Below are 20,448 nucleotides of genomic sequence, written 5' to 3'. Positions count from 1 at the left end.
GACTGTCTTGTTCTGTGAAATGCTGTCATTTTATAAACACTTTTTAAAACAGAGTTTTCAAAGGTTAGTTTCATAAGAACCAAAAAAGTGCACTATTAGGGCAAGCCAGCAGTCCATCGAGACTGTATCCTGTCTCCAGTGGTGGAGGTAGGACCAACTGGCATTACTGATCTCAGCCAGTGCCAACTACACACAAAAAGAAAAAACAAAACAAAAAAAAATCAGAAATCCTTTACTACCATGAATGCTATTCTACAGCTTCAGTCGGACTTGTTCCTCCAGAGCCTTAGCAAGGAATAACAGATGAACCTGACCAAGCCCAGAAATGCCATCCCCTTCTAATTCAGCACTCTTCACAGCCAAATCTATTTTCATTTGTAAATTGACTTTACAGTTTACAAATTAGAAATTAATTTGTAACTTATGTTTCACATTATTTAAACTTCCAGGGCTTCTCCAGATGCAGAAGAATTGGAAAAAAGATGCAAAGTATAAAAGCTAGGGTGCCTTAAATCCTCTCTTACGATCCCTGTTTGGAAGGGAAGTGCCTTAGTTTGTTCCGAAGCATGATGTGCACATGTTTTGATGTGCACAAAATTTAACCCTTGAAACTATAATAAAGAGAAACTACCCTTTTAGGTTTGACTGGGGAAAGAGCCGTGAAGGCTCTCTGTGTGGAAGGGCAGAGAACATCACCCTGTCCTTACCCCACCACTAACAAGGCTGACATGCTGCCTTGTCTCTAGACAAGCAGAGGGGAAAGAAGCTAGAGGGTAGGCAAAATTAAAGATTATTAAATTGTGGCCAAGTATATGTATAACCAGGCAAATCAATAGACATGGACCATGCTAGGACAGCAACTGACTCAAAGGGAGGAGAGAAACAGGCAGGTTTGGGATGGGTTTGAGGTAGCAGCGGGTTGCTACCATGACAAAAAACCGAGCAGAATGTATAAAGAAGAGAAGAACAAGCACCACCACCAACGTGCAAGGGAAGAAACATGGTGTGCCTCCCCTGCATGCAGCAGACAGAACAGCTGCAGCCTCTTGTCCAGCAATAGTTTTTAATTCTTGGGGAAAAAGGTTAGGGTACACATACCCCTTAAAATAATTAAGTAAAATCAGGAAGGACCTCAGTGTTTCTGGCAGGGTACAAATGATTTCCCTCTGCTCTGAGGAGGTTGCAGCCTAAATAGAAATGACAGACAAGAGGAAAAAACAGCCAGGAGGATGGAGTAGAGAGATTAAGTGATTTGCCAAAAGTTGCAGCAGCAGCCTGTGACAAGTAGTCTGTTCTACATTAAGTCCCAGGGGTTTGACCCTGTGTAGGTGAGACGATTTGAAAGCGTCCAGCATTGAGTTAGGAGCTGAATCCTCACTGCTCTGTGATCAAATGCAACATGCTTTCAGTAACTTGAGACAAGCCTGGTCTACAGTGTATGTCATCTTATTTTAAATACATCAGCAATCACAAGTAATGGGTGAGATTTACCTACGGGAAGTCCAGCAAAGACCTTGACAATGAAAACTTCCATTACTCCCGGAAACTTCATCAGGCGTAGGATTTCTCTGATGCTAAACATGTTGCCAGACTGTGATGTGCCTACGGAAGATGACCTATTGATTAATACCCTATTTATACAGGTTAGAGGCAGGAAGCAAGACACCGTGAGACTGTCTGCTCAGGTTCACCACCACCTCTCCAAAAAGATGCGCTCTGCAGCACCAGCTTTCTGCTGATGGCAGGAGGTTGGGAGCTGGTGCCAGGTCTGGATGCAGAGGACCCCCGTGAGACAGCGCGGTTGCCTCCCATGCTGGGCCAAACTAACTCCCAGCGAGGGGTCCACATTCACCTTTTCTGAGATGCACAGCAAGCACTGGGCTGGAAGCCTGCAATTCTGCACGGCAGAGTGTTCGACAGGTAGGGAATAATACTCTTCCACAAGCATAGTTTAGGCATCAAAGTGTCAGCATTTCAAGGTTGGCATCTTTTTGCCCTTAAACGCAACCCCAAGTCCTTACAGCATGTCACTCCCCCACCCCTATTCATGTGCTATTATCAGAAACACTAATACTTACTGTGCTCCGACACATGATGGTCTGACTTTGGTTTAGCCTGCAAAGGGATGCAAACCATTGCTATCATGGTATTTATGAGATTTCCCACCAGCCCGACATATGCAGGAACAAAAATGCTGCAAACAAAAAAAATACAGGTAAGTGGATAATTATCATAAACAAGACATTTATACCTCCATCCCGCAAAGGCTTGGGCACTTGAATGAGGAACAATCCCCTTGAAGTTACAGTACATAAGGCTATAAAAGAGCTCACATCCTTTCATGGAGGCTTTGATTATTATCATGGTTTGAAATTTCACCAAAAGATGGCTATTGCCATCAAGATAGTTTATCATTTATATTAAAAATAAGGTATAATACAATGCTTTTAAATCTGTAAGTGTCAGGGGAAAAGAACCCCTTCTGGTTTAATGAAGCTTAGAAATCTTCCCACGGAAAGCACAGCGTCTGCTTGTTAGGATCCATCTAATCCCCAATTTCATTCATCTAAGTTTCATCTCACTCCTTGAAATTTCTCCACAAAATCAAATGAAGTTAAGGAAAGTGAAGAAAGTATTCAACATGATTAAGGGTCGTAGAATACAGCCCAGCCTACAAGCAGAACTGAAACCACCGGAGGTACAATACCACTTGAAAAAGAGCCGCTAAAATAACAAACACGATTTACAAAACCTTTGGAGAAGGTGAGTAAACAGCACTTTGATTTATGCACCTACTTTTCTTCAAAGGTGCCCAAACACAAATCAACACCCCTTCAACTGTCCATCAGAGCCCCAAAAGTTGGATCTTTAACAGAATTGGGGTCACATCCTCAGATGTAGACACAGTGAACAGCAATTATTAACAGTACTTGTACAATGGTAAAAAGGAACAATTAGAACTTATCTAAAAAACCCAAACGCAAACCCTGTGAAAGTCAATAGAGTCAATAATAAGTTCTCAATTATCACAGTCCTCTTAAAAGAGAAGATTAGGAAATGACTCCTCCTAGTCTTTAAGAGCATGTGGGAGGATTTCAGACTTGAAGGGCTTTAACTCTGCCAAACACAGGTGGAGCAAAGTCCAGGGCTGGAAGACTGAAACTCAGGAGAGTCAAGCTGAAAACAAAGGGAGAAGTGTGTTTTGTTTTTAATGGTGAGAGCAATTATCCACTAAACCAGCTCATTAAAAGTCTCCCTCATCATGGGAACCCTGTTAGTTGAAGGATTTCGTAAAACATGTGCTTAAAGCCTACCGCAGGACACGGGTTTGGGGTGGGAATGCCCACTGGAAACACCGAAGGCCAGTGTCACAGAGGGGCACAAGACTAAGTGACCATCATGGTGTCCTAGTGGCTCTGAAATTTAAGCACCTAGGACCTCAGCAAAGTAATGACTGGGTTTCACCAGAGAAGGCTTTGGAACTGTGCAGGTCCGTGCAGCCCCGGAGGTGACCGTGCCGCCCCTGCATCCCCAGCAACCTGTGCTGCAAAAACAAGATGCAAAGCGAGCTGCGTGCCGCCGACTGATGCTCCCTGTGAGCTGACTGATAAAGGACTGCTTACTGCCTGACTTCTTACTGCTGCTTTCCCTGTCAGATCATGGCATATGTTTTTCATGGAATAACCAGCAGCACTAATTGTAAAAGCCTCAAGTTTCCTCCATGCTAGACAAAGGTGTGGTCTCAGTAATTTCTGGAGTATTATTAACGTCCCAGAACAAGACAGTCAAGGATTGAGATGCAAACAACCAAGAAAAGCATCAAAGAGCAAATACACATATATACACATGTATTGCCTCTAATAGCAACAGCAAAAATCCCAGCTGAATATTTTAATTCTCATTAATTATTATTAATAACAACAAAGTCAGATAATATCTTCCTGCAAATGGACTTAGTACAGTAATTTAGACCTGCTGCCTTCCATCCGCCAAGCTGTTCCGCTAATTACCCCGGACCACAAAATTAGTCATTTACTGGATCATTATTTTTTATTTTTAGTGCAGCAGATTGCCACTTTCTGATTTAATATTATCTGCCAAACAGTTCCCAGACTACTGAAATCAACTTTGTGGACCCAAATTTTTATTCAAGGAATCCGGAATTTCTACTTTGCATTGCAATATAAAGTAAATTTACTAAGAAAATAGAAAGGATAAAGTAATCAGAATAAGAAGCTGCAGCTGGCTTTATGTTTTGGGGGGGTTCTATATTTCAAGCTTTTGTTCTGATATGGAAAAAATGCATCACAAAAATTTTCACCGGACAGAAAAACTTCCTTTCCGGTCCTATTTTTTCTTGAGGTTTTCCAGAATTCCACAAGCCAATGTAAATATGTTTTACTCTTCAGATCCAAGAAGAATTACAGCAAGCAATGAGGGAAGGATCCCCCTATAAAACTAAGTAAGCGAATGATGCATTACTTCACTGCAAGCATATAACTGATAATTCATTGCTGTGAAAGGGAGAGGAGAACCTTGACATTTTACATATTTGGGAAAACCCGGGTTTGCTGTAATGGATTTGTGGCATTTTGTACAGCTGGACTCTGCAGTCAGAGAAATCCAGTAAAATACGGAGCTCAAAATCGTGTTTCCCAGACAAGCCTGAAGCATTTAAAATCATCTGAAAATCCCTTTCCTTAACCACAGTTTTATGTAAGTGCTTCATCTTTTCCCACATATTAAGCATTCTCATTCCTTGATGGAAAGATGACGAAGGTACACCCTTGGGTTAGCTGCTCCACTATCTTGTCCTTTGGCACAGTCGAACTCTGGAATTGGAGACAATGCATCTGTGTCCAGGAAACCACCGCTTGCATTTGTTTGTTTGCTTGTTTAAGAAAGATGAAGTAAAACCAAGGGTCATAAAAATGCCATATCGACATAGCAGGTCATTAAAGTGTTTCTGATGTATCTTCATTTCTTTTTTTCTGATGTTTCCATTACAACACATGAATTACGCATGACGACACCTTCTGTGCCACCCCTCTGGTATGGCATCGGCGGGATGCATCCTCCTACTCCTACAGTGAAAGGCAACTGCTTTACAAAGCAGCAGCGCAGGGCAGCTTTCCTGACACATCATCACCTCCGAAACCCCTGTGAGGATTGCTCTGGGGCTTGGGTAGGTAAGAGACTGCACACATTGTCGTTTCCTGTTCTATGAAGACACACAAATATTTACACTGTCGTGTAAAGGAACACGAGTGCTAAAACCAGTGTGCCTGTGCTGAATCATTATTTCTGGCGGCAGGGAAGACAAATGCCAGTGGGTTGAGCTGGCAGTATTCTTGCAATGATGCTGACAGGAGACTGGAGGCCAACGCATTTGCTGGGGAAACTGATGAAGTTGCAATGATGCTGCTGGATCCTCAGCTTGAGCTGCTCCGTGTGAACTGCCGATGGGGAAAACGCTGCCCACGTCCTTGGATGCCGCTGGGAGGATTGCTGCAGCCCTGCAGAAGCGGGTGGGAAGCAGGCGGTGGCAGTTTGGAGGAGTCCAGCAAGCAGCAGGAGGGCAGGGGAGGGTTTGCGCCCCACAGCGGCCCCGAGGAACAGCGCTTTGGCAAGGGGTACAGCAATGCTCTTGCCACCAGCAGAGAAACCAGCTGGGGGTTAGCACTGATAATTCCTCTGCTGTGCTTGCTGGACCCTTTTCTGCATGTGAAGGAAGTGATGGGCTCAGGGCTAAGCTGTTGCTCTTTTTTCTTACCAGTCTGATGAGGAACAAGTGGTGCAAGCCAGAACAGCCAAGCTAAAGGCGAGACACCCTGACCCCTCGGTGGAGCGGGAGGCTAGGGGTAGGAGCGATCGCTGGGTTGGCAGTTCCTGCTGCGCAAGACTTGGCTCACTGGCACTTGTCATTTGTTTTTTAAGATTTAAGCATGAAATATCACCTCCGCTGACATCAGTGGAAGCTCTTCTACATTCAGGTTTGCCTGTTTGGCTTATCAGGAGGAAGTTTCACCAGGAAGGGACATGGTGGCACTATTAAGACAAATGAGGCACATTAAGCAGGTTGCTCCCGTGGGACCTTTTCCCATCCTCTTCCCCTTCCTGCCTTCCCTCTCATCCCTCCTGGCTGTCCGCAAACCAGCCATGTGGAGCTAGAGCGAGCCCTGCCAAAACCAGCAGCAGATTTCCTGAGTGGGGCGGAAGAACAAAGGACGCGGGCAGGACTAATACAATTAAATTAAAGGGAGCAAAAGGGTGCAGCAGCTTCGGCAGCTGTGATCGTTGTGCTGCCTTTTCCAGCTTCTCGCTGATTAATAGAGGTTAAGAGCCTTTACCGTCCTGGGCTTTATGGTCAAAATAAGTCAGGTAACTTTATCTGTGTACTTCAGCACGTTACAATTCTTTTGCTTCTCTTGCATCTAGAGAGAGAGTCCCTTCCTGACTTTTGCCAGCAACCTTCCTTGCTCTCTGCTGGGGTTTTCTGCTAGCGAATCTCCTCTCAGATTGTCAGCTAAGACCACAGCTGCCCGGTCTTCTTTGTGTGTTTTCAGCCTTGCCATGAAAAGGAGGAACATAGCTCCTTGTCCTGTCCTGCATGGGCAGACGTGCCCCAAGGTCCTGCTGCCAGGAGGGTGCAAAGCAATCAGCTGCAGGGAGCTAACACTTGAACTCAGAGGAGGACTAGTTTTTGCTAGGTTCTGCCAACAGGAGCAGCCACAGCTTGCCCCAACTTAAGACTTTCAGAGAAATAAGAAGAAAACATGAGCAGAAGGACCTGGAGGCCAGGAGCCCATAACATCAGCCAAACACTGCTTAACAGCATAACAAAAACCTCTCCTTTTCATTTTCCTGAGGCCATTAAGCAAGCGTGGTGGATTCATTAAAAGCATCCATTAAAAGAGTTTGAAAGGCTTTCAAAAAGTGGGATGGCTGGCCCAGAGCACACTTGCCACAGGACCGATGGTGTGGCCAGACACAAGGCTCACTTGGAAGCCTGTGGCCATGGATAAGGGACATGGATAAGGTGGCTGACAGCTAGGATTGCCCATCTGGAAACTCCATCCTTAATGCTGGTGGGAAAGCAGAATTGATGATGAAACCATTAATAGTAATGTCATGGTAAAGAGATTAAACCCCAAGAAAATATTAGCATTCAAAGCCAGCTGGAGGGCAGTTGCATTTCTTCCCACCTAATGCTTAACCAGCCTCTGTATTTACTTGCAGGTAACTGCAAATCCCAATGTGCAGCATGCTTCCCAGGTGACGCAAAGCAAGGACATGCTCTACGTCACTTTGCAAGCTGCTCCCATCAGGGTCAATTAGTATGAGGCAAACGAGTGCAATCAGGGTTCAGTTTCTGAATCAAGAAGTGACACAGTCAGAGAGGTGACAGCAAGGGCTCCCAGAAGCTGCCCAGCTCCTGGAAGTGATTTTTTGCGGCTCTGCCCTAAGTGTCACACACCCCTGAAGTCAGAGGTGGCACGCATGAAGCATCAGAAAAATCTGGTGAAGTTTACAGCAAGTGCAGCTCTTGGAAAGTGGAGCCTGGCCAAACAAATATGTGTGGTTGTATATACATACATATATATGTACAAACACGTGTGGAGCATTTCCCAGTAGCTTTGAAGCAATGCTTTCAGCAAAACTTCCATGAAAAATTCAAAGGCATGTGCATCATGTGGAGATCATGCAGTGGCGCAGGAGCAGGAGAGACCCGCTGACCAGGCATTTTCAGGCCGGTAATATTTTCAGCTCACAGACGAGGCATTTTGAACAGAGGTCCTGCCGGTACCTGTCAGGCACAGCCCCCACGCATTGCTGAGGAGGGACGGGCGCCGGAGCCTCCCGCTTCTACCAGGGAAAGCTACAACAAACCAATACAGGATACAGTTTTGGGCTCCAGCCCAAATTCCAGTCCTTGCTCTGGCCTTGCTGTGCTGCGATTCCCATCTTTGGTTTCCTGCCTGAAAAGGCTGGGACGGACCCATGGATGTACCTAGTACCTAGGGGTTGCTGCCCGCTGGGAGGCTGCATTCAGGCTGTGTGTGCCACGAGATGGTATCAATCGCTTTCTGATTAGCATTCCAGCCACAGAGCCCCGCTCTGCAAAGCCCAGGAGAAAAACGCGCGTGTGTAATTGCACAATTAAATGTTGCGTCAATACAGCAATTCTTTTCAGGAGGAAGCAGTTCCCAACAATTCCCTGAGGATTAAAGGATCAATGCGTATTTCAGCAGTGAATGGGATTGTGTTTGTTTTCTTTCTCTTTTTCTTAATAAAGTCAAAGTTGAACATGGAGAGAGCACAAATTGTTTTTTAGTGACTCACTCCTACTTCAAAACAGCACTGCATAAAGCCGGCATTCATAGCTGGCCCAGATTCCTGAAAGAGCTCTGAAAGGACTCTCAAAATATTTCTTTGATTGTGGTCCGGCCACACTATCCACTCATCCACTTACACCCTTAGAGGGGCAGCTATGGGTGAAAAACAGCTGGTGAGTTAGAAAGAAAAGCAAAGCAAAAAAGTGAGGTGAAAAAAAAAAAAGTTCAGGTGAAACCATGACACCAAACCATGCTCTCCAGTAAACAGCTTTGGGTCCATAAGAAAGTGAGCAGTGGCCACTGTGTTCCTGATAACTTAGTGATGCATAAACTTAGTGCATAACTCATTGTAAATCACTGATGGTTTTGTTCAAGGAACTTTGTTTTACTACCTTGACAATGCTTGCTGAATGTATTTCATCTTTGACCCATCATGGTCTGGTCTATGTTGTTAAGATTCCTCCTAAAGACAAAAAAAGCAAGCACAAAATTTCACCAAAGCTTCTTAAAAGAAACAAAACCACAAACCCCTCAACAAAAATAGATTTATTTAGCCTCAAAAAATTTCACACGTTTCCTCGGACATTCAGGAAAATGTACAGACATAGTCTGGCTTCCACAGCCCAGGGCAAGAAATGGCACTATAACACAAATGAACCTAGACAGCCCCGCGTTCAGCAGGCTTCAAGGCAGCCCTGCCAGTGAAGGGCAGCCAGTACCATCCATCACATTAAGCATGCTTTTGAGAGGAAAACAAAAAAAACCCCAAACCTTCCTTTCTGCAGTTCCTACTCCCTGTCCTCATGAAAAAAACATCCCACAAAGGCATGAATAAACATGGCATGAGTCTTTCCCACTGGGTCTCCTGTCCAAGCAAATGCCCATGTGAAAACGGTACATGAAATGAGGAGCACAGGTTAATGCCAGCGGAAGGAGTGTTAAATCCCAAGTGGGAACAAACACAGCCTCCAAGGGACATGTGCCAGAGAAAGATGCCCTTTCTCACTTGCTTCCTTGCGGTCAGGTAGAAGGTACTTCACAAGAGGCAGGACAAATAGCCTGGGATAAATCACCCATATTTCACTGTAGCCCCTCAGTGGGACTCCTTTGGTTGCAATTTTCCTATTATTTCACTGGGAGCCTGGGATTTCTCTAGAGACAGAATGTAAAACCTGAGCGGATGGCCACCCCTGCCCATGCATCAGCAGGGGAAGGAGGGAGTTCACTGCCCTGATGCAACTGGAAACCATGGCCACCGTATCCTTTTTGCCACATATGTTTTAGATGAGGAGCAGCAGAAGTTGGCTGCTGCTGCTTCAGGGAAAGCAGGAGGCTCTTTTTCACTCCGGTGAACTTGACATCATCGCAGGCTGTCCAGGGAAGTGGTGAGACTTTGCGTCTGCACCCTCCAAGGAGCCCCTCACAGGGCGAGAATGAGTCACCCGCGGACAAGTGCTCATTCAACTGCTTATTTCTAGTGGCAGCCACATCTGGAAAATCCGGGTGGTGGGAAAGGAAAAAAAGATGAAGGGGGGCATGGGCATCATGCATCACCCGTTTCCGTCAGAACTGGGCGAGGGAGGGATGCTGAAGATTGGCACTGGTGCATTAGCAGGGCAAAGAGCCAGGAGTGCAAGAGCAGAGGCACATCAGAGCTGTCATGTGCTGGCGTGGGATGGGGCCAGGGGTTCACAGCCATCCCAAAAGTCACGGGAGCTACCTGTGACTTAACTTCTCTTAAGGGACATTTGCTCCTGTGTGTGTCACCAGCCCAGCACAAGGAAGGTTGCTGGTGGGACTTGACACTCAACCTTGCAGAAGCAGCACTTCAGGTCAGTGCAGGGCATTGAATAAAAACACTTGGGCTTCTTCCACAGGGAAAATCCTCCTTTGGCAGAGGTCCCTATGTAAGCAGTGCTCTGTGTGAACAGATGGGGCTGGCTGACCATCAGGCGCTCTGCAGCAACAAAGCTATCCGTCCCCCGTGCACGCCTGCTGCAGAGAAAATCCCAGCAACGAAAAGCAGCTCGAACTAACCGGCCCCTGCCGCAGCCCCAGCTCAAGCGCGGCAGCTCCCACCGCCCGGGTGTGAAGGGGGTGGTTGTGGCAGGATGCTAATTCCCAGGCAGCTGGAACAGCCTGCCCGTGCCAGCCCATCCTGCTGCCTGATCCAACGCAGCGCTCTTCGGAGGAACTCGGCTAATTGCCGGAAGAGGCATATCAGTTACGCTTCATTAAGACGTGGGTGGATTTGCATGCTTTGCCCATAATCTGCCACTAATTTCAAGTATCATTTATTCTTGTGTGCTCTTTTCTGGTAAAACACCCTATTTCAAAATACTGCATTTTGTTAATTCAAAGCTTGCACTTGTACGTGTGATTATTGCTTTTCCCTATCACACGGCATAGACAGTCCCACTGGCATCTCAGTGCACCAAACACCTGCACATTTACATGCATTTATAACAAATGGGGGAATAAGCTGCACTCCCCAAAAGATTTTAGCCTGCTGGCTGGCTAAAGCGTTGCTTGCTTCACGCTCCACAGCATCACCCTGTATGTCTGGAAATGGAAGAGTCTAGACAAGGACCAGGTATGAGCTGCACTCCCTGAATGGGGGCTTGCAACATCTGGCTTTGATCCCAGCAGCGCTAATACTGGATGAGCTGGGACAGGTCAAGATAGGCATCAGAAAGTAGGTGTTAGCGGTCAGTTCTCACAACAGAGGCATCCCACCGGTGAGGCCAGGACATGTGCTGTTCAATCTATCTGTGAACAATCTGGAGCAGCAGTGAGGTAAGAAGGTTTGCTGAGGATATGCGACTAAGAAGAGTACTGGGGAAAAGAGCAGTCAGTGGGGAACTGCATGCGGCCCTTCCAGGGCTGAGAGATTGAGCAATGACATGGCAGCTGAAAGCCAGCGCAGATTACATTTGAAGTAACGCACGCAGGGAAACAAGTCTTAAATTCATATATGAAATTATGGTTTCTGAACTGCTTATTATTACTCAGGAGTAAGACCTTTGGACTATCATAGACTATTACACAAAACCATCGGCTTGGTGCTCAACTAATCAAACATTAGGAATTAGCATGAAAGAAACAGCAAGCGAACAGAGAAGGGAAATTTTCAGGATTGCAGGAAAAATAATAAATAATAATAAATAATAATAATAGATAATAAATAAGACTAACCACAACTCTCACTTTGCGCTTGGGACACTCAGTTGGGAAAGAGTAATGCTACATTTCAGTCCAAGAAACGTTCATGTATCTTATCAAGTGACTGTTTAATACAACACAAAGATGCAATCCTCCATCTCTTAAATGCAGATTTTTCTCAGTCTTTTTCTTGGATACTCCAACCATACAAAGTAATAATAATTTTGGAGGGGTCCTCCCCACCTGCTTCTTCTTCATGGTGGAGGTTTGTTCCCTAACGGGTAGCAAAGCTTTTAAGTAATTTTTTTTTTTTTTTTTTTTTAATTAGGCAACAAAAACTGCCCTTCCAAGCTCAGAATGCAGTAAATTATTAAAATGCTCAGTTTGGGTGTGTCGCTGGGTAAGGACTCCCACGCACAGATTGGTTAGAAGGTGAGCAGTGCTTGCTAGACTACCCAGTGACTCACCACCAAACGCATCGTTAATCATATGTTACAGCATGTCTGACTTCATAGAGTACTGTAGGTGGTGTGAAATAATCTTTGAATGAGTTCAAGCTTTTTCTAGCTTTTATGAGGTTACAGTGCTTCAGACTCCGAAAGACTCAGCTGGGCAGGAAACTGTTGAGGATTTGCTATAGTAACCTGGGCTGCACTCCCAGCACGTCAGGTCTCTCAGCTCATGGCGGTGGCTTTGGAGGATCTGCAAGTTTGGCACTGGCTGGAGTTGTTACCTCTCACCGATCGTGATGCACTTGCTTACTCAGAGCTGGCTCAAAGCAATGCGTAGGCAGAGCTGAATTTTGCTGCCCAAGGATGAGGGGTGGGGTCCGGGTAGTTCCTGTGAGGGGAAGGGGTAGGATTTGGCTGGGAAAGAAAGCTTGAAGAGAGCTCTGGCGAGCCAGGACCGCTGCCTTTGCTGGCACTAAGGAGACAAGCAGTGACTGCTACTTCCAAGAGGACCTCTCCCACCTTCCAAAACCAGACACAGACGCCAGATGCTCTGGCTTCCCTCAACGAGCATGCCTTCTTGCCACTGGCACAGGCGAGTAGACAACAGGACTGTGGGCAGACAGCCTGATGCCGCAGGCAACTACCTATTTTGCCAACGCTCGGAGGTGTCCCAGCATCAGCCCACCAAGGGACTTGAGCTTCTTCCTCTGCCAGTCCCTTTTACAAGCAGGACGCTGGCAAGGCTACTGCAATGATCCAAGAGAGCAATCCTTGTGTCACGCAAAAGGAAGGGCTCCCTCCACACCCCACACCCAAAGGCTAACAAGGTAAATAGCCAAATCATTGACTAGCCAAGTCTGACACTTAGATTTCATCTCTTACCAGGACCGCATTCACGTGAGTGACATTTTCAAGCTAGGTAATCCCTGGCAAAACAAGTTGCTACTTTACCTTGAGGTAAGTAACTGTATGTGCAGCATCCTACCAGAGGTACGGCGCAGACCGACCGTGCCTTGGAACAAGTAGCGGCAGCCGACACCTCCTACCTCAAGGTGTGAAAAATCTTGCCGTACTACATCGAGGGCTCCAGCACCTTTTGTCTAGTAAGACCTTTTAATGACATAGGACACATTAGGACTAATTTTGTACGGGAAGCAATGTTGGAACACTAATACCCAAAAGTCACAAATAAAACATTTGACACGTCAGGTGGAAGACTTTCCAGCATCCCACTCCAACCTCTTTGGTTGCACAACAGGCCCCTTGAAAACAACCCTTTCTCCAGCAAAGACAGAGCCTGAGGGCTGTGGTGCAGCTGTTTCGATGAAGAGTTTGACCCCAGAAGAAGGCAACTGCATGAGAACAATGAGTCACTCCATTTCAATAATGGGTGAAAGCATTAATTAAAGGTGCACAGTTTGCCTGCTTGGGCAGGCTTTGTACACTCAAACCAGGAGTGGTCTCACTGTTACTATATTTACTGAAGTCCCCCAATTAAGTATTTTGCTTCCCTCATCCCATAATGATGGTGGTTTCTGCACGTTAAATATATTCAGAAAGGAGGTTGTTCTGTGTTTCATATTTGCAAATTGTAGTAGTTTTCTCCCCTGCACAGGTTGCAGGACAAACACTAGCCAAGGAACAGCTAAGGAACTTTGCACTGAATGATGTATATTCAACTACTTTGTTTGGCATAGGAGAAAATAATTTATTTCAGTTTAAAAGTACATTCAATATTAACTGAATTTGCTTGCACTTTTTGGAGCAATGAATTGAAAACAGATTTAATGTACTTCATACCAGTCAAATGTAATTGCAGGGTCTTCCACGCATCTTGCATATTTCAGTGGATTCTGGCATTGCCGAAGCCCTGAACGAGAACATCCTTTCCCTGCAGACCTGATGCAGCAGTTGCATCTTGAGCTCTGCCTAACACACCTTTGCTCTCAGTTGGAGGTGCTCTGCCCTTAGGGAGAAAAAGCGCTTCATTCTTTGCACCACATTTCATCTTGGCCCCACTACAGAGACCACCTACAGGGATGCCAGTTAGTATCAGCTGCATTATGCTGAACTGGTATTTACAGGAGCGCTCGGTGGGAACCACATCTTAGGCAGCCTCACGGGCAGCCTCTCCACCCAGCCACACGCTCACGGCAGAAGCCTGCTCCATTCACCATCAAGTGACAGCAACTGTAAGCGACCTGACGGACTCGCACGGAAAACTGTGAGCAGTGTTTACTGTATTTTGAGTCGTGTTTAATTGCAAATTAGCAGCTGGAAACAAGGAGGGGTGAGCAGTGTGTGAGCCACCAGCTGTCTGCAGAGGAGTTTGGAAACCTCCGATTATACATTTCTGTAGCTCCAGTGAGTGAAGTGCTGGCCCGCTGCACACTGCAGGGTTGCTGTACCTAGAAGATTTACATTTCAAGCCATCTGGTGCTGCAAGACCCAGAGGCCACACACTTCATTGGCAGGACATCTTAGGAAACACCTGTATTTTAGATGCTACAACCAGGTAACGCAAGGCAGCAATGGGCCGTGTTTTTTAGTGGCCAGCAGCGACGATGATTTTAGACTGGCACTTGTGATATCCTGGACCCTTGCAGAGCTGGCTGCTTTCAGTGCACCAAAGAGGTCCACATAAACAGACAAACTGTTGATGAGGAAATTATTTACCTTTTGAGGTGACTAGCGGGTTGTTGTTTTTTCTCTTTTCAGTGCACAATGAAAAAGAATTGTGCGGTTTTGTTTCACTTCAATTTTATTTTCAGCAGGGCAAAAACATGAAAACATGGACTTCCAAATGCTGCCAAGCCTGTTGGACGTACATCTATATAGCACCAGGGAAATACTGGGGTGTCCAAAGTACAAGGATCTCCAGACCTGGGTCCACATCAGTCCTCATAAAAGTCCTTATATAGAGTTTTCCTTTGTTACAGACAGAGACAGACCTAATGCAGTAGCAGCTGAAAAACTCACACTTTAAATTTCACAATTTATCTTCATAACATCCCTGTGGGTGAGGGTGATGCAAACACCCTGTGTGTACTCACAGGGAAATGAAGCACAGAACACCTAAGTGTGCCGGTAAGGTCCCATAAAGATAGATCATGGTGGAAAACAAGCCTTAAAAATCAAGTCTCTCACATGCAAGTTTAGTGCTCACACCCGCGGACCACACTTTTTCTCTCCTCTTTCTTTTCCCTGGATCCCCCAAAAGCCTTTTCTGGTGGCCCAGCCACAACACCAATGCAACGGGAACCCACAACTCGCTGAGTCTTGCAGCACCCTGACAACGCAGCACCAGCACTGCGTATTGCAGCACCATCGATGGGAGCTCACGTATGCAGATTTTGGAAGTGTGTGACATCCCTATTACTGTTCCAAGAATTCCTCCCGAGGAGCCTTGCCATCACGCGCCAGTGTTGGCTGGCCCAGCTCCACGGGAACCAACTGCCCTAGAAACAGGCTTTGCCCCAGGGACGCATCCTGGAGCCCTGACTCAATTAAAGCATGAATTTGAGTCAGTGGAAACTTGTCTGAGGAAGGACTGAGTAAAAACCACAGGGTCAAAGTAAAACAAGTCATGCAGATCCTGAGGAATTAGCGAGAAATGCCGTAGTCCCAGCTGCACTGAGGGCATCATGGAAATGGGGTTGGAAAAGATCAGCCGGGGGCATCATGGAAAAGACGCAAAGTCAGTAAGAGCTGAAAATGGTTTACAGGATCGGGCCCAACATCAGCAGTGTAAATATGATGGCTGCCAATCCCCATCAAAGTGGCAGCACCCAGTACAAAGAGCCCAGCCATAGAGCAGAGATATGCATTAGCAGCAGGGAAGGACTTGAAATTCATTGCTCTTTAGTAAGTTCTCTGATAACAGCAGTTGAGGAAAAAAAAGGTGGTATGAGTTTAGTACCAACATCTTTACCTTTAATCCTTGCTTCAGATCAAGGCTAGTAGTTAAACTGGCCTCGAAGGCAAATTTTTTACTAAATGACACAAACTAAGCACAACTTACTGTATTTACAGATATAGCCAACAAACCCTCTATTTCAACTACACTAATAATAAGATATCCTAAAAGCAAAACACTATGCGATTTGAAGGCTTTAGGGATGTTCTTTTTGGGTTAAGTACAGTTAATATTTGCCTTTAATTTCTTCCACAGACCTATTTCTCATAAAATCCAAACATGACTGAAAAAGAAACTACCAAAAGATCACTAAACATGTGGAAAAAAATTATCCCAGAGAGAATATGAAAGCCATCTGCCCAAGACTCTCTCTGCGCTCATCCTGCAGACAAGAACAGTGAGAGACTGATGCTCTGGTGGTGAACACAAATAAAGTGGTCAACCCTGGTCTTGGCTGGCATCAAAAGAAACCGCACATCCAGCCGTCCAGAGAGCTCGTTTAGCTATGAGCATATTAGCCCCTAGGCTAGCCAAGACTTTATCGGTTGGAAAATCCCAATCATGAGTGCTAGCTGCAAGGGAAAAAAAAAAAAGAAAAGAAACTGGAAAGATCAGGCAGGACAAGCCTGAACATGTTCGGTTTGTCCTTCCTATGTTACAATTATATCCTCATTCCTCAGAGCAAAAGGCAGTTCAAAGAGACAATAATACCCTTTTTAGTCTTACGCTTCGCAAGAACGTCACTGAAACGGAACTGAAGTGGTTCCCAGAGATAAGGCAACAAAAGAAATTAAACCCTTCCCTACAGCTACCCTTTGGTAAAATATCAGCAGAGAAATAGAGGCACCGCTTCAGACATAACTATGGCATTCATCTGAGGAAACAGGACTTACCTGAGTGGTTTCAAAAAGATTAATTTAGTATACTGTTCCTCAAATTCTGCAGCTGCTTCCTTCCTTTGCATTGCAGGAATATTAGCCTCTAAGGCTCATACTAACTTCATTTTATGGGATGGATAGTATTTTATTGTCAGGAAATGTGATTCCCTTTTGGGGTACAACTTAATAAACGCTTCAGTTTAAGTACCAAGAAATTTGGGCTGAAGCACTGTAGACCATAGGATGGCTTTGGAGCAGGCAAAGCACGAGGGACCAGTTAAAGCAGCCACCAAACAGGGGGTTTCCACTGCTTTTCTTTAACCCCCTCGTTTGGGCACAAAAGACGTAGGCCAACAAAGGGTCAGCTTAGCACCACAGAGAAAAGAAACACAGCTGGAAGGCAGGGCAGGGAGCACAGGCGGGATGGACCTGGGAGGTCTCTGAGGGCTCACCCACCCCATCCTGCCTCCCTCCCAAGCCAAAGGAAGCAAACCCGAAGATGCAGGGCATAGCGATGCCACAGGGAGCAATTAAATGGCAAGGGGACAATAATTGGATTTGCAACTAAAACCAGGAGACACTAAAGAGCCCTGGACAGTGAAATATTTGACAGCTGCAATCCTAGGCATGGATGGGACAGGTAGAAATAAAAGTCTCCATCATCTATTACCAAACCGTGCAGAAACCATCAAGTGCTTATGTTGAAAGGTTACTATGAAGTGAAACAACAGCTTTTTTTAAAATTAATTTTTAATCTACTTCACCAAGACTTTTCTAGAGTATGGAAACAGCCCTGCTCATCACCCCAGCTCTGGGGTTTCATTGCCAATGTACACTCATGTAACGGTAACAAACTTCAACCCGGTGCAGGACAGACACCTTTTCTAACCATAACTGGGCTGCATGAGAGCTTAATTACCCAACTGGGAAGCCATAAATACTTCAGACTGACTCAGTTTGGGTGCACTGGATTTTTTCCTGCCTTTCACTGCGCCAGGGAATTTCTTTCCACCCTACAGCCCTTAGGAAAGTGGCACATGGCTGAAGGAGTCAGTGGCCATGAATAATCAGGGAGAGACTCTTCCAGAACAAGGCAGTAATGTGAAAAAGTCTTTCTTCTGGGGCGACATTTCCATGACCGAGGAATGACATAATAAGTCCGCAAACAAAAAAGGCTTTATACCCCCATGGCAGCTTTCGAAAACTCTCCACGCTGGCTTGGTCCTTCCCTTCTGTGCAGAAACATCGCATTTTGGGGGCAGGAATTTAAGCCCCATCTGCACCGGGTCAATTGCCGTCTCTGCAGCCGTGGCTTTATCTCATTCTTTCTGGCTAACGCAATCCTACAACCCACGTTAATGATGCTATTTTACAGGACACAACGTTTCACTGTAGGACTGAAGGGATTTATTTCTGGTCTGGTATGAGGGTATAAGAGCCAAGCAAACAAACCTGTTTGCATAAGAGGTCCATCAAGGTACATGCAGCTTGAGCCGCCTCCAAGAGGCAAGGCCAGTGCCTGGGCACCAGTTTGCAGTGACAGAGCAGTAAGAAAAGGTACAAACGGTATTGCCAGAGAGTGAAAAAGCAGCAGCATGCCAAGATGCTCCCCCCGCAAAAAAAAAAAAAAAAAAAATTAAAATAAAAAAAAAATCAAGCTACTGTTAGACACTTGGAACCTGCTGAAAGAGCCAAACTGAAAAGGACCTGCTGAGGTGCAGCCAGAGGAGCTACATGCCAGGACGCATCCTTGAGAAGGCAGCCCAAATACTGTGGGTACCACCGGGGCACTGAACTGGTGCTGGAAACCCAGTCAGGGTGTAAAAACTTGGCACTGATGCTCAGACTGAGGCAGAACTAATGTTTCACTTCCAGCATGGGCCATTTGCCAGATGTGAACCTCTGCTGAGAGTTAACCAAAATGCATTTGAAACTCTGGACAAAGCCCTTTATTTTGCAGGTAATTTGTTTTTAAGGAGAGGGCTGAGCAGCGGTCTAAGGAGTCGGAATCAGGTAGTTCCAACCCCCTGCAGAAAAGTGTCTGGGGACTTTCAGAGGGGTGAAGCAGGCGCTACAGGAATGAGGGATGCTGGACCAAGCCCAGCCTCACAAGCCTAAGGGGATTTGCTCATGCTGCCGGGAGCGGGGAAACCGTTTCTCACTAGTAAAGGAAGTCAAGCGCTTGGCAACAAGGGAGGCAGCTCTCCCACAACTCCGGTTACGCAAACAGCTGCCTTCTGCTGGGTTTCAACATGCTTCGCCGCTCCAAAAATAATTTCCTGCTTGATTTGATACCATTAGCAGGAGCACAGAGTGCAGCACGAATGGTCATGCTGCTTCACGCTGGATCCAGCTAGCCATTGGTTTCTAGCAAAAGCCCCGATTTCTTTTTTTGGCAGAGGGGCACGATTACGCAGGAGGAAAAGGTAAGAGGGGTGATAGCGTAAGCCCTCTCCTCTTCCTCCGCAAAGGGTTTTGATGCAAGCCTGGATGAAAGTACCTGCCACCTTTGTCCTTCCGGGCCTCTTTCCAGAGCTGAGATTTCCCAGCCCTTACAGCTCGTAACACTTATGGCATATAACCAACACTCAGCAGCCAAGCAGGAATCCATGCCAACATAAAGTTCAATGACAAAGTCACTGCTTGCTGGGTGATTAGGAGCTGTGCCGGTCCCGGACATGTTGCTGGAGTTCTCCCACAACATGAGCACCCAAGAGCTAATATCACACCTTCTTTCATTCCCCACTGGATGACTTGGTGTCCCCTTTGGGGGCTTGTTGGTGTAATCCCAGTCCATCCCAGTGCTTTGGGAACAGCAGCACTTTCCATTCCTAGCTGGACTGGAATTTGGATAGCAAATTTTGCCCTAAGGTGCATCTGATTTCCTGTTCCCTATTCCCAGCCCAGGCATCTGCATGCCCCTTCCCAAGGGCCTGCCTTGGGGGGACTCCTCCAGGGGCCTTCACCAACAGTGCTTCCGAAACCTCAAGAAGTACAGAAAGTTAAAGATGCCAAGGCCCAGCACATCAGCATCGCACTCCATAGCCTGTGGACCACCAACTGCACAGTACACCAGCCCGCCCAACTCATGGCCTTACACAGAGGTTAGCTGGTATCTTCCAGATGAAATTCAAGTGATGTTCAGCAAAGAAATGAAGCAGCAAAATAAATAAAACTCAGTGTCACCCAGCAAAACAACGGCTGCAAAGTGGGATTCAGAAGCAGACAGCACGTCCACAAAATCAGCGTATTTTAAGGCAGTCCAGAATGCACACTGGTGTGAAGAGGGACTCCCCAGCGGAGTCTGAAGGTCTGTTTCAGCCTCTGAAGAAGCTCTGTGGGGTTTTCCAGTACTGCCTGACTCAGAAGCAGAAATCCTCAACCGCATCAGCCAAATGATTTTGTGCTGTGTTTCTCCTCCTCTTATACCTTGAAATTAAAGTTGTGCAATGGCACTTGTTTATGCTTATACATTTTAAGCCCAAAGAGGCCATGAGGGACCATTTCATCTGATCTGCACCACACAAGCCTTACCAACCTTTTCTTTCCACAATCATCCTTTGAGCCACAATGGCTTATGACAGATGCCCCTCAGCCATAACTAGAAGAATGTAAGGGATGATGAACCCACCACTGCTTTTGGGGAGTGTGGACAGAAACTAACCTTGGAGGGCAAAGCCATGAAAAGAGAGGAAAGGTCCCAT

At 46.1% G+C, this 20,448-nt stretch overlaps 1 protein-coding gene across 1 annotated transcript in view; it reads right to left on the bottom strand.

Annotated features, from left to right (window-relative positions):
* Positions 1-20,448, bottom strand: part of SLC67A1 (solute carrier family 67 member 1) — a 62,594-nt gene that overhangs the window by 23,074 nt on the left and 19,072 nt on the right. Inside the window, exons 6-7 of the mRNA XM_075047057.1 lie at positions 2,079-2,194; positions 1,492-1,602 (exon numbers count right to left, since the gene is read on the bottom strand). Of these exons, the coding sequence (XP_074903158.1) occupies positions 1,492-1,602; positions 2,079-2,194 (227 nt within the window). The remainder of the gene's footprint in view (positions 1-1,491; positions 1,603-2,078; positions 2,195-20,448) is intronic.

This window comes from Buteo buteo, chromosome 16, assembly GCF_964188355.1.
Source record: "Buteo buteo chromosome 16, bButBut1.hap1.1, whole genome shotgun sequence".
Classification (NCBI taxonomy): domain Eukaryota; kingdom Metazoa; phylum Chordata; class Aves; order Accipitriformes; family Accipitridae; genus Buteo; species Buteo buteo.
This window is presented reverse-complemented; position numbering and strand designations above follow the sequence as displayed.